Source organism: Pygoscelis adeliae, unplaced genomic scaffold (genome assembly GCF_000699105.1).
Source record: "Pygoscelis adeliae isolate BGI_AS28 unplaced genomic scaffold, ASM69910v1 Scaffold31, whole genome shotgun sequence".
Classification (NCBI taxonomy): domain Eukaryota; kingdom Metazoa; phylum Chordata; class Aves; order Sphenisciformes; family Spheniscidae; genus Pygoscelis; species Pygoscelis adeliae.
Window position 1 is genome coordinate 3,659,388 of NW_008824233.1, and position 13,589 is coordinate 3,672,976.

General features: G+C 39.5%; 1 protein-coding gene across 1 annotated transcript in view; it reads left to right on the forward strand.

The window, feature by feature from the left end:
* Nucleotides 1-13,589, forward strand: part of SPATA5 (spermatogenesis associated 5) — a 203,242-nt gene that overhangs the window by 46,954 nt on the left and 142,699 nt on the right. The window contains exon 13 of the mRNA XM_009334957.1: nucleotides 13,356-13,482. Within this exon, the coding sequence (XP_009333232.1) occupies nucleotides 13,356-13,482 (127 nt within the window). The remainder of the gene's footprint in view (nucleotides 1-13,355; nucleotides 13,483-13,589) is intronic.

Genomic DNA, 13,589 nt, shown 5'->3' on the forward strand with positions numbered 1-13,589 from the left:
TCTCATGCCCTTTCGCTCTTTTCTGTGGTTTTAGCTTGCATTTATTTCCAGTAACTAACTCCTTTCTTTTCCCAGGGTTGTTCCACTGGCCTAATATAGTGTCTCCGTCAAGCAAACAATATGGTCATATGCTATATAGCACTTGAATTTCCAAGGAGACTACTCATATGCCTAAATTTATACTTACATTTAAACATTTCACCAGACTGGGAAAAACTTCATGAAAAGATTTGGGAACACTTATGTCCTTTCATGTGTGACATTAAAAAGGGATTATTGTGCAAGCTGCTAACAATGTTTTTTTAACATCCTGCTTTGTGATGATTCTGAGAGATGTTTAGCTCTTGTCTGAAGGAGGATTTTAGTTGCTACTATAGCATTTAAGATTTGACAGGCTCTGCAAGTGGTCTGTTTTGGGGGATACCTTCTTATAAAATACTACTACTTGTTGTGAGCAAGTACTTTTATTCTGTTTTGTTGTGCATGAAAAACTGTCAAATATAGTGCATGTAGAAAGTATTTGTCCAGTTTAAAGATGCATCACAACTTCATCATTTTTCTGGAAAAGAAGCTACCTTGGCATCCATACAGATTCCTTTGTATTGCAAAGAGGCCATTTGTATCTGCAGGAAAGGATAAAAGGTGTCATTCTGACATTTCAGCGACACAAATAAATTGTTTATGTTACAGGAGGTGGCATCATGTGCAGCATAGAGCTGCCCTGTGAAACTGCTAAGAAATGAACACATTTTCTGTTGAAAATGCAAAATCTGGTAGAAGTAGTCATCATCAACATCCTTCTCATATGCAATGTATGCAACTGTGAAATTTGTAAACTTCCTAGAAATGCTAGCCACCCTGTGGTACGCACTGAAACACCTGCCTGCTTATCACAATAGAGAAGTTGCAAAAATGTGTGCTGGAATCAAGCCAATAGAGGGGGGGGGAAATATCTCCCCCCCCCTGCAGTTCTTAATGTGTTTCGCTTTCAGAAACACCACTTCATCAAGATAAAACCTTTTGGAAGAATAAGCCATAGTACATTTTAATCAGTCTTTTCACACAGTGCCCTAGAGGTGTTGAGTTTGTTTGTTTGTTTGCTTTTCTTTTAGGGAGTAAACAACTCAATTTTACCTTACCTGGAACCGCCTGTGGGGGGTAATAGGCCTGGCACAGCTTGCTGAAGAATGTGGTATGACCTGCTGCAGTCATGTTGTGCTTGAGACATCTGGTTTTGGAGCTTTAAAAAGAACAGGGTGGGACACACAAATATTTCATTGTCAAATCTGAACCAGATGGGAGGTAAAATATGTAGCAGAGTTCTCATAAAATTCATCTGAAATTAAATGGTGTAGGAAACCAGACAAGGCACTTATTAGAAATGGCCTTTTTTTACAGGCTGACTTTGCACAGTAGGAATTTGCAAATGCATTAGAGATGCTAACGATTTGTGGCCTCTGGAGATCCATTTCCTGTACTATTACTAACCATACTGACGTTTTCAAGGAAACACCTGTTTATATTGTCTCCCTATTCCCTCTGTTGGTTGAATTAGTTTTCTCTGCCCTGGCAGTGAAAAACACTCTGTGATACAGCTTTGTAAAAGGTTTTCCTCTCAGTTTAAATCCTTGTTAGGATGCTGTGGGCTTTGTGCAGAATGTGCTGCGTCCCAAATCTCCCGGGTAGGTAACCTCTCCTGATCCTAACAGGACGTGTCCAGAGATAGAGAAGCCTAAACTGTTAAGTTGTGAGAGTAGTTTTATGCGTAGTTCAGATCTGAAATACAGATGTGAAATGACATTGAGTAATTGCTTAACGCTTTTGCTCTTCAAAGCACTTTGCCAAATATTCATTAACCCATTATTACTTGTTTAGATTTGACTAAAGCTTGTGGGTTTAAAACACAAACATTTTGCTCCCAACCTTCTGTAGAGATCACTAAACAATCCCTTCTCATCAGCCGGCACATACAAACTAATTGACTCTGTAATTAATTGTAATACAGGTAGATCGAGAAAGCTAAGGAATTTTCTTGTTTGCACCATTCAATAGAATGTCTCCTTTGCGTGAGGTAGTGGAGTCTCTGTCACTGCACAAGCCATTACTCCATGGCAAACACTGTAGCTGCGTTCAGATATGTCACAGTGCCATAACTCCATAATTGCAATACATCTAACACTCTACCTAATGTAACTGTCTTGTGTAGCAGTTTTGTTTTACGAAATGTATTTCTGTGTGTTTATTAGTTACAAGAAATAATACTTTGAAGTCAGCAAAAACTACCTTCATTGACATTGTTCAGTGTCAAAACATATTATTTCTGAAAAGATGATTTCTTATCCAGCCTGCTTAGAAGTTCTATATGTTTTATCTATATGAAATAAGCTCCTGGGTTTTTCTTCTTGTCTGTCCACACCCCCCTCCCGATGTTGCATGTAGGCAACAAACTAATACATATTAATCAAAGAATTACAAATGTGGGCTGGATACGTACCAGCCTCAAAGAGAATTTACAAAAATATAATCCTGCAGTTCTGAAGAAAAATAGTTCAGTGTAAGGATCAGTTGCTCAATGGAGAAGTCTGGAGATCCTTGATGCAAGAAAATGAGAGGGTGATTCTGAACGGACTTGAGCTTCCAATGTGGTAGTGAAGACAGGTAAAGATAATTTGAGCTGTATTCATTTCTGCATTTTGTTCTATTACACTGCTCTTCTAGCACTCTTGGAAAATTTTACCTCTCTGTCTGGTTTATGCTGAGATGTTAGAGGAAGTTTAGAGAGAACTGAAAATAAAAAATTAGGGACTGAATGGACTGACTATAAAGAAAAAGGGAGGCATTCACTATAACTGATTCTAAAGAATAGATGATAAACCTGCGGAAGAAAAGATGGTAGAAAGTTAGAGGTGTCACGATGAGCCTCGAGTAGGAAAAATGATTGAGACAGAAAAAACTTCCGCAAATCAAAAAGGCTTTTGGTAGAGAATTCTCCTTCACTGTGAGTTATATAGGAGAAGCTCCAGCAACCTACCACTTGACATCTTTAAAACAAAGCTGACATTCCACGGTTTAACATGCAGCGAGGACCAGTCGTGTACTGGGAGAGGTGAACTACGTGATGCACAGAGCCTTTTCCACCGCTCTGTGGTTCTAATTGGCATTTGCTTCCACAAGTGGGTTATGACTTTTTTTCTTTCTCCTTACTTTTGAAAGATGTTATTAAGACTTTTTGTAGGAGAGACTGCGCTGAAGCGAGACCCGCAGGACTGGTCCAGATACAGCAGCGCATGAGGAGGAAAGTTTGCCTCGCAGTAATCCCTTGCCCGGACAAAGCTTGAGAGGCTTTACAAATTGCACAGCTGCAAAGAGTTATGGGTATTTGTTATCCCTTGGTATCCTGACCATGTAAAACCTAATTCTTCTGGCCATTAGAGGTTGCCAAGAGGGAAATGGCTTGGTAATTAGACTTGAAAGTGATGAATGAACGTGGCTCTGTGTAAATGCAACACAGACAGTCTGTTTGCTGAACTTAAGAAATCTCTGCGCTTTGGAAATGGGACATTGTTTATATAAGTAGGATTTTTAGGATTTTTGGGCAAGAGACATATTTGTTCCTTTTCTTGTTTTTCAGAAGCAAAGCGTTTTCCCCTTTAACTGCAAATCTTTGTAATGTAAGATGGGAAATGTTGTAGACTGATGTAAAAGACACTGATAAATTCCATTTTCAAAGGGGAAAAAAAAAAAGACAAGGGACAAAATCAGTACCTTGCATTTGACTTGTGGAGGCCAAACAAGTTAGTGGATGAATAATGCTAACCTTTTCAGAGTGAGGGTAGAAGTGACAAAGTGAAGGGACTTTGGTACCAATCCCCTGAAACTACAGTAGGATGATGTTTTTTCTGGGGAGGTATGTTATCCTGTATACTGGGGGGGGAGGATAGACACATTCCTAAGCCACAATTTAAAATGCTCAGAACCTCTGAAAGATGTACGGTTTTCACTTTAGGTATTAAAATATTTGCAGTCTTAACTTTTGAGGCCCTCAGGCTTCTAAATGAAGCTGTGAAGAACAGCAGCTTCTCTTCTGTACTTCTGCTTTTAACAGGGACTGTGATAAATCTTCTGTTTTTAAACCAAGCTGTCTGTCTTTCTGGAATATTTTAGCACATATTTATACGGTAAACTTCAGCATGCATTACACTGCACGCTTGAACATACTGTTGCATTTTTGTTTCTGTGCAAATTCCCTGGTGTAATTGGCAGCCTCTGTCATGGAGGTCAGTGTATTGCATCCTAGCAATGAAACCTACGGGCTGGATCCTGCAGGGACAGAGCAAAGTGGCATTAGGTAGGATAGAGGTTTTTGGCAGAAAACCACCTTGCACAGGGTAAATTACCAGTAGTGGAGCTGGAGGAGGTATTGTCACCCTAATATTACTCATGCAAAGGCAAAAGAAAGTGAACAAAGAATACGTGGAAGAAGTGGAGTTTCCCTGTGCCATACTTGTGTTGTGAGTGACCCGATCCTAGCCGCTGGCTCAGTTAGGCAAGGAGCTTTGCATTTCTGGCTTATGTTGGCACTGGTTATTCCTGAATTGGGGAACATCAGCTGATTCCCTGCAATATCTGAGCTGTGTTTGGATGTGATAGAGAGTTGAGGCATTCAAAACTTTTGTAACTGCTGTCTGAATTCTTTGAAGTTTTGGAATTTGGTGTCCAAATAGAAATATTGTCTGGGAAAAAAGCTGCATGTGCAGTGCCAGCTTTCTATTTTAGGCCAGGCAAGGAGTGGTGAAAAATAAAGTTTTGAAATGATTTAATCATACAGTAAAGCTTGTAATTTGCTTTGGAATAGCAATTTTAACAAATAGCATTACCCATAGGTTGTTTGTATATATGATAAATGTCTGCAATCCCTTTAATTTTAAAACAAACTTGTTAAGACTTCTTGTCTAGCAAGAATCCTTTATCACAATGTGTTTTAAATCTGTGTTTCTTCCTTTTTGTTTAAAAAACCCAATAACTTGTAACTTTGCCAGCCTGTATCATAATTCAGACATTTAAAGTCAGTAGAGACTTTCATTGCCATCAGTGGAAGCAGGACTGGATCTGTAAACCCTTTTCTTGAAGTCATTCACGTGCATGGATAAATGTACAGGGTTTAGAGGGACTAATCAAGTCTGTTAGTGTAGGTGAGCCTGTTCTGCAGTGCTTGGGAGTGCTGTGGCAAAGTTGACCTGCAGCAAGATGCTTCAGCCAAAGACATGAATTTGAGCCTCTGCCTGGATTCCTGCCAGAGGCCCAGTTGAAACAGGTACCAGGATTAGAGGGATCAGAAGTGGGCATACATGGTGACCACTTCAATTCCCGGTATGGCATTGCCTATGGAAAAAGGTCAGCTTACCCACAGTAAATGGGCCTGAGCAGGCTACAACTGCCTGCGGGTTAGGACTATAACGATTGAAGGTCTTTTTTATTTAGTTATTTCAAATGAAATACAAGGGGAACATAATTTTAATTAAAACTTATAAATGAAACTTATTCCAGATGAAAGTGAACCTCTTACACTTAAATATTGTTATAATGAAATGAAATCCAGTCTAGTTAGTTACTTCTAGGTCTGTGATACTTCCAACTTAAACTGTACTTGCTTCCCTGGTAGATATGATTAATTACAGTTTTCAACTTGATTAACTTCCAGGAATGCGCAGAGGAGAAATGCTGAGGAAAACAGAAAGAAAGGAAATGGGAAATTTACTGTGCCTCAGGTGTGTGTTTGGGGTTTTTTTGTTTTGGTTTGGTTTTTTTCAAGGCAATGTCAGTGTTAACAGAATAGGAGAACTCTTGATGTTAGCATCCTTCCTGCTTCAGCTAGATGGTGCCAGGGCCAGATGAAAGCAAGGTCTAATGTCCATCTTTCATGGACGTGTATCTGGAATTAGTTGCAGGCAGATGGAAATGGACGATGCATCACCACCTAGGTACTTAAGGATTTGGAGATGTGCTTGGGGAAAGCCCTCTGGAAGAAAGCCTGTTGATTCCAAATCCGTCTCAGACTGGCTCCTTTCCTCCTTTTCTCTCCTTTCATTGCGTTTCATTTTTCTGGGCCTACTTCACTAACTTCTGGAAGCTGCAATAAGAAGAAATTTGGAATTTGGGCAAACGGAAGAGGCTGGTTGCGTGACCGTGGAGGATAATTAGGATGTTTCTGCAGCGGTCTATAGGCCATTTGTTTCAAAGTCACCTGCTGACAGCTGAGCACTGTTTCCTGTTTTCACAAAGCTCATCTTCTGTTTTTAGGAAGGTTTCTTAGAAGTTGGAGGCCACTCAAGGAGTACTAGGAGTTCTTTTATTTATCTATGCTTTTCTAATGTATTAAAAACCAAATGACATGAACCGCACTTAATCAGTGAATCGACAATTGGCAAAACACCATTTTGGCCTGGAGGTGACCATAAAGCTAAATGTTCTACCCAGTCTCTGAATTTCCCAGACTTCCCCAGGTTTCCTCTGGAGATTTCCCTTCTGTAGTACTTGAATTTTGCTCTTGAGGAAACAGGGAAGATGTGAAACAATATAGTGGGTAATAGCTGATACAGGTGCGTACAGAATACGACAGCATCTAATTGTAGGGTGCTGATGGAGGGAAGGGTTTAGAGTTTAGGATTATCTTTCAGAGTTTTTTCTGATGACACAGGCAGGAAAATTCTCTGCTATGGGGAATGTTTCTTACCTTAGCACTGAAGAGGGTTTTTTTGGTTTGGGTTTTTTGTTGTTTGTTGGTTGGTTTTTTTAAATGAATAGCCAAAATATTTAACTGATAACATACAAGATTTGCATGCTGTATATCTCTCCTAGACTTTTTAATAACATCCAAGCCTGTAGTATCTGTAGTGGTCTGAATTAATAATATACATTGAAGTCGTACCATACATGTGCCAGAAGTGAATTTGGCCCAGTATTTTAATAATGATCACTTAGGCGTACGTATGCTTGCTATGCCTTTTTGTTTGATGAAATACCTCTTTTGTTGTGAGTGCATGTACATAGAGGAATCAATTAGTAATTGTGGATGACAGTTTTGCAGCTCAAACCAGGAACCGTGCCTGTAAGCAGAAATAAGTATGTGATGTAAAAGGTGGTGTGATCTTGAGGGAGAGAGGGAAAACTGCTATAGGGAAAAATTAGTGATACTGTGCTGCTTATGTAAACATGCATGTCTCTGTAAACCTAGTATATTTAGTAAAGTTTGGGTTTTGAAGCCCCAGTAGCATTCAAGGGAAACAAAGTTCAAAGCTAACATAAGGACCCGCTCTGCCCTCTTTAGATATAAGAATTTTCTGACTGAATTAATATTTCAGCAGGGTATATCTGTGTGGAAGAGCCTGCTTTTTCTAACTGGCATGGCAGCGTCCGTTCTGCTGGACAAAATGCCCCACTGATAAAATTTTTGAGTGAAATTTGATATCTGGGAAGATGCTGCAATTATTATTTTTCTGGTAATGCTATTGGAGTAGATTCCCCGCCACCCACCCCCCCAATACCGTGGAAAACCTTGAACTGCCAAAGCTATATTTCACCAGAGTTTGTGAGGGAAGGAAATAAAACAGTGTGACAGTTAATTACGATCACGGCAGTTGAACTGAAAAGACGGACTTGGCAGGTGCTCCTTGCTGACACGTTACCCCTGCAAAGCCCTGACAGAAATGTCAGACTCAATAAAAATCCTTAAGACTGTGCGAGCGAGGCGACTCTCGCGTGGGAGTGTGCTGGCAGGGGGCTTTGGTATTTCAGGAACCTTTTACCTCGGTAGTTTGTGGAGAAGTGGATAGTCCTGCCAGAAAGGTCTATTTCAACCTGTATTAATTTTTTGATACCAACCATTTTGTCATGTCAATGAGTTTTACATTTGTTTTGCTATGAAATTATTTCCAGAGATTCCAGTGAAAGAATTATTTGAGATGATATCACGTCCACAAGTATTTTTAAAACCCGTAAATTTGATTATGATTGCAATTCTTTTGTTGGGGGGGGGGATAAAATAAAGGCAGCTTTTATCTGTATGTAAATCTTGCCTGATATGACATTTTGGAAAAGAAGGTGGGCTGTACTCCCTTCTCACAAAACCTGCGTTATAGATTTCAGCTGCGTGGAGATTAATCCCTCTGCAGTAATTTATCCTGGATACTTCTCCTGAGGTCTGCCTCTTCGACCTCACGGATCTGCCTGAGGTAGGGTCATCTGTGCAGAAATGGGGCTTTTCAGGAGAGGGGCCCTCCCAGACTTCCTTCTGGTTTTGTAGCTTTGCAGTTGCCGTGAATTTAAGAGTGCTCAAAATGTTATTGTGTGAATGTTTCCTGCATTTCCATGTCTACAGTTTAGCAGCGTAACTAAATTAAGGTCCTGATTCTGAAGCTAAGGTGTTCAGACAGGCTTCAATGCCATTGAAGTCAGTGGAGGGATGGAGACTCACTGGTTCTCCTTTACAGGATGTAAATAGTGATTGAGACTTAAATACATTTTCCAATGAAAATGACATCTGGTGTTCTGAAAAAACACTCATTCCATTGGCTTTGGAAGTGTTCTAGGTTGTCAGATGATGCAAGTGTACGCTTGCATTAGCTCACAGTAGTGATGCTTACCAAATTTCATCATGAGGTGAAACCGTAATGACTGCATTCTCAGAGTGTTTTTAGTTTCAAATATTAAAAAATCTGTTAGATAAAGGGGGGGGGGAGAAGAAAAGAAAGTTAAATAAGTAAAAATGTACAAAACAAGAAGTCAGTTGCTGTCAAAAAAAAAGCCTCTATAGCAAGAAGGGTAATAGATTTAAATCTGGTGATTTCATACATCTGGTTATGTCTGGAAACAAAATCACCTTGGCTTGAAGAACTATATAAGCTAGTGAACTGTATGTACTCCTTGATGCAGTGATAGAATCAGGCTACAGTTGCTTTTATATCCTCAGGAAGAAGTATAAGAGTGGCTTAAGATGTTCAAGGGGAAATGTTGGTGCCCACTGAGATCTGAATCCAGCTGGTTAGAACAGTCATTGGATAAGGCCAAAGGAGATAAGAAGAAGAAAAGGTGCTACAGAGATCCCTCACCCGCTATATTGAATTTGGAGCTACGGCTCACAGTCTCTCAGTTCCATCAGACAAGGCTAGAATTAATTCAGATTAATTGTGAGGCTTTGGTACACTGTAGAATGCATGTTTTATTCTGTCAAAATGTGTACTGGAAGTGCCTTTACCTAAAATAAAATACCAAGAACAGGTTTTGTTTTCCGTATCCACCTTCAGTAGTCTGCTTTAATCCACGATAGTCTTACCTGACAGGCTTTTGCCATTCAGGAAGCTTCTCTGATGGTCAAGTGAAGTGCCTGTGCAGGAGCGCATGTGTGCTTGGTCTGAGACTGGTGGGGCGCTTGCAGGATTAGCTGAAATATCGCATAGGGGAGGATATCTGGCTCTGACTAATGTAATAATGTAGGAAGCAAAAACATTTTTTGCCTTTAAAACTCCTTCATTGAGGATTTTAAAGAAAGAGGGGTTGGCAAAAAGATTAAAATAACACATAGCCTACAGACTGATGTATGGCATTAGGGCAACACAAGAGATTACTTGAAATTCTCAGGCCCTTATGGAGCAGCCAGGCTCCTCTTCGCTCACACGTTTTTTATTTTGAAGTTCAAGGTATTTCTGATTAAGGCACGGCTCTTGCATACGCTCACCCGTGCACACATGGCCCTGCACGGATTATGTGAGGGCCTTAATTCTGACTGCCTGGATTTGCAGGCAGCGTGTTGACAGGAAATTAGTTTGTACCAGGACGTGCCTTTTGAGAACTATTTCCATGCAGTTGTGATGATGACATCAACATGCGGAGGTCAGGTGGGGGGGGACAAAGACAGCCCCTTGGCTGGAAGTTGGTTTTGGCAGTGCCTCCGTGGGACTGGAGGGTTAATCATCATTTGTTTCTCTGGCTGCCGTTTGCGTCAAAAGTCCGGGCAGCCTTAATGAACGTTGCCTGTGTTAATTTGAAACCCTTGCTGGGAAATCATGGGAAAATGGAAAAACGCATACTTGCATGTCACCCTTCAGATTAACAGCTTAGGCAGTGCTAGAGCTCTCAGAGCGCATGGTGCGGCTCCGATGCAGCTCCGAGCAGCTGGTAAAGAGATCTCTCACTGTAAACCTGTGCCTGCCTGTGATTTTTATAGGGTATCCTGTTAAGCCAAAAGCTAATTTGCGGTAGACTCTGTGCTAAAAAAGGTACATCATATGACAGCTTAGTGAACTATGTAAATAAAAGCACTGAAATTGGAAATTCCTGGTGTCATAGGCCCCAGACACCTCTTCATTTGATACTATTTTTATTATTGATAGTTTTTGTGTGCGTGGTTTTAAATTTTTTTTTTACTTCACTTTTAACAGATAATACTAAAGCCCCTAATAGCGCACTGGTACCCTCCTTCATTGTTTGAGCGGTATTATGCCATCAGTGATTACTTAACTGTAATTTTCTGATTACGCCCTAATTGCATGAAAGTCTTTGCAATGTACGTTCCCCTGTAACAGTGGGGGTTTTCTTTAGAATAAACACTTCTTTAATTTACTTTTTTTTCAGTCTGAAGCTTGTAAGAGAAATGTTTATATTGGGGAAAGATGTAATATCTGTTCTAGCCACCTCTCTTTAAAACCAAATATTTCTTCTTTGTTTCTTTAAAAAAAAACAAACAAAAAAAAGAAGTAGTTTAACATCTCCCCCAAAGTCTTCTAGCTTCAGATCATCTCATATAATGTTAACGTTTTGGTCCCAGTCTTACAATTATTTTTTTCCTTTGCTTAGCTTTTTCTTGTGTGCAGTCTATTGGGTATTAAGTCGAGTAAATGTGAAACTTATGCAAGATGGGAGGCCTGAATCCCTACTGAGACTAGCTTATGTTACAAAGTTGATTTTAATTTCCTTTAAGCTCTGTGTCCTTCAAATAACATTTACTATCCTTGTCCAACACCTGAAGTGTTTTATCATGTTCAGCCCTCTATAAGTCAATGGGACCGTGACCCATGGGTATGTTAGAAACACTCTAATATCACTTGGGAATTTCTAATGCGGCTGCAGCAAACCAAAAAGCTGATGACTAGCTAAGCCAAGTCCCTTCTCTAATATTTCTTAGCAACCTAAATATTCTGTTAGCCAACATTTATTATAGCTCCTCAAATATATTTTCCAGACTAGGTCTGATAAGTTAACTGTTTTGCACTGGAAGATTACAGAACCAGTTGTAGAAAAGGAAAGTTAGAGAATTTATTTGGAGGAGATCCGTACAGCAGTAATGGAGTCATTACTGTTGCTTTGGCGCTGGGACATTTAGGAAGCACTATGGTTGCAGGCGTGCTGGTGGTGGACGGCAGTGCTGCAGCAATATACATGCATAATAACTATGCAACTATATGTGTGTATTCTCTATCTGTTGGAAATAATTGGAGCGCTTATATTTTAAAATCTAATATTTCTTTTTGGAAACTAGTGTTCGGCAGGATAATTGTACTTTTTGTGTGTGTAGGTGCCTGTATATCCATATAAACATTTAAGAGTACTTTTGGAAAAGGGCTTTCAAAAAATTTGTGATTAAAAAATTATTTTAATCCTGTGTAAATTTGGGATGACAGTAGAAAAATGTACGTTACAGGAAGAAACCCAGCCTCATTTTAAGTATCAGACTTCTTTCCACTTCTTAGTATGAAGTTAGAGGGATCCAGAAGAATTGGAGAGAGAAATTTTTTCAAAATTGTATTGAAAAGGGCCTGTTTAAGGGTAGAGAAACGAAGGCTTCCCCGTGTGCAGCGGAGAGGGGAATAGCCCTGGAAGAGCAGTCCTGTTGGTGAAGGAAGATGTAGGGGTGTGTGTGCCGTCCGCAAGGGACGGTTGTGTCGAAAACAGCAAGGCTTTTGGCGTGTGCCAAGAGGAGGGCTCCTGGTTTCTGCCAAAGGAGGATAAAACCCGCATTTTCAGTGCTATCTGGCAATCCCCAGCCGCTTTCCCCAACCTGCTTCAGCTTCCCTGCCCCTGCTCAGCAGAGGGAACTTTTGGGATGAGCTGCTGCCTGCGCTCACCCCGGCCCCCCTGTATTTATATAGAGCTGGGTGCTACAAGGAACACATACACATCATTCGTGTAGTGCGTCTGCCAACATATTAGTGTATACAGTTATCTGTGTATGGTCCTAGTATCTCCTAGGTCTAGTATCCTTTCAAAAATAAAAAATCATATGGTGTGCGGTCACCTATTTTTCATAATCTTTCAGAAATAAAGCCTCTTTATGCAGAATTAGAAGGATGTTATAAAGAACACAACCGTTCATGAGATGTATTATTTATCATAACATATGTGCTTGGTCTCTTGATTTGATTTATGCAATGTCTTCCTTTTCTGCATTCTTTGTTATATGTGTGAATATATGCACACACACATATATATGTATGCGCTCACATATTTATGTGTCAAAGAATTGTCTAGGAAGAAGGTAGTACGTCATTTGGTTATTCTTTTTAAAATATTAGAAGCGTTAATGAAAATAATAGAGTTTATTTCTATAATGCCTTTTGTTACATATAGTTAAGCAATTTGAGCAAATTTTCCATAAACTTCAAGGTTACCAGAGTTAATTCCAAACTAAAAAAATAAATGCCTAGAATAGTTTATGTCTTATCTGTTTAGGTTTTTCACATATCGGTGATTTCAAAACTGGAGTTTTCTGTTTCTCAGTCTTGTGGTTTTTTTCCTGGTATCTGGAAAATCAGCTGAGTTGAAGGACTGACAAGTCTATTATGAGGCAGTTGGTCAACACTCAATTTATTTTCATTTGATGGGGAGAACATAAAAATGTAGAGCAACTCTGCAAAACACATAACTACCTAATTTTTTTATACTGCGTAGCGTGGTGTAAGCACTCACTTGGGTGGTGCTAAAAACAAAAGTTTGACTAGTAAAGAAACTGCATTAATTCAGTTATCTTAAAAATGTTTATTCCAGACATCCACGTTGTCTTAAATTCTTTACAACCTACATAGCAGGGTAGTAAGTAAAAAAAACCTCAGTTGCTTTACTGAATACCAAGAAAACTTTTGAAGGACTAATTCTCTGATTTGCTTTTACTCACTTCATATGACTGATACTGTTTCAGGGATTGAAAGTGAAAATAAAAATCAGAAAGAATTAAGATAAAAAGATGGATCCCTGTAAATTGAAAAGAACAGTATATTCTTTCCTTTCTCCAGTTTTCTAGGAAGGGAAAGCTAATGCTGTGATGTTTGGTTTGTTTTTTTTTTTTGTTTTGTTTTTTAAACCAGCTCTTCAGGTGCTGGAAATGTAGCAGACCGTGTCTTGGCTCAGTTGTTAACGGAAATGGATGGGATAGAACAGCTGAAGGACGTGACAATTTTGGCAGCTACAAACAGACCGGACATGATAGACAAGGTACAAATAGATGCACTGTCGTATATCCTGTTCCCTTGAGAAGACCAGATTTTGGTATAATTCCATTCTTTTTTACTCTCCAAACTGTTGTCTAATCAATTTAATGA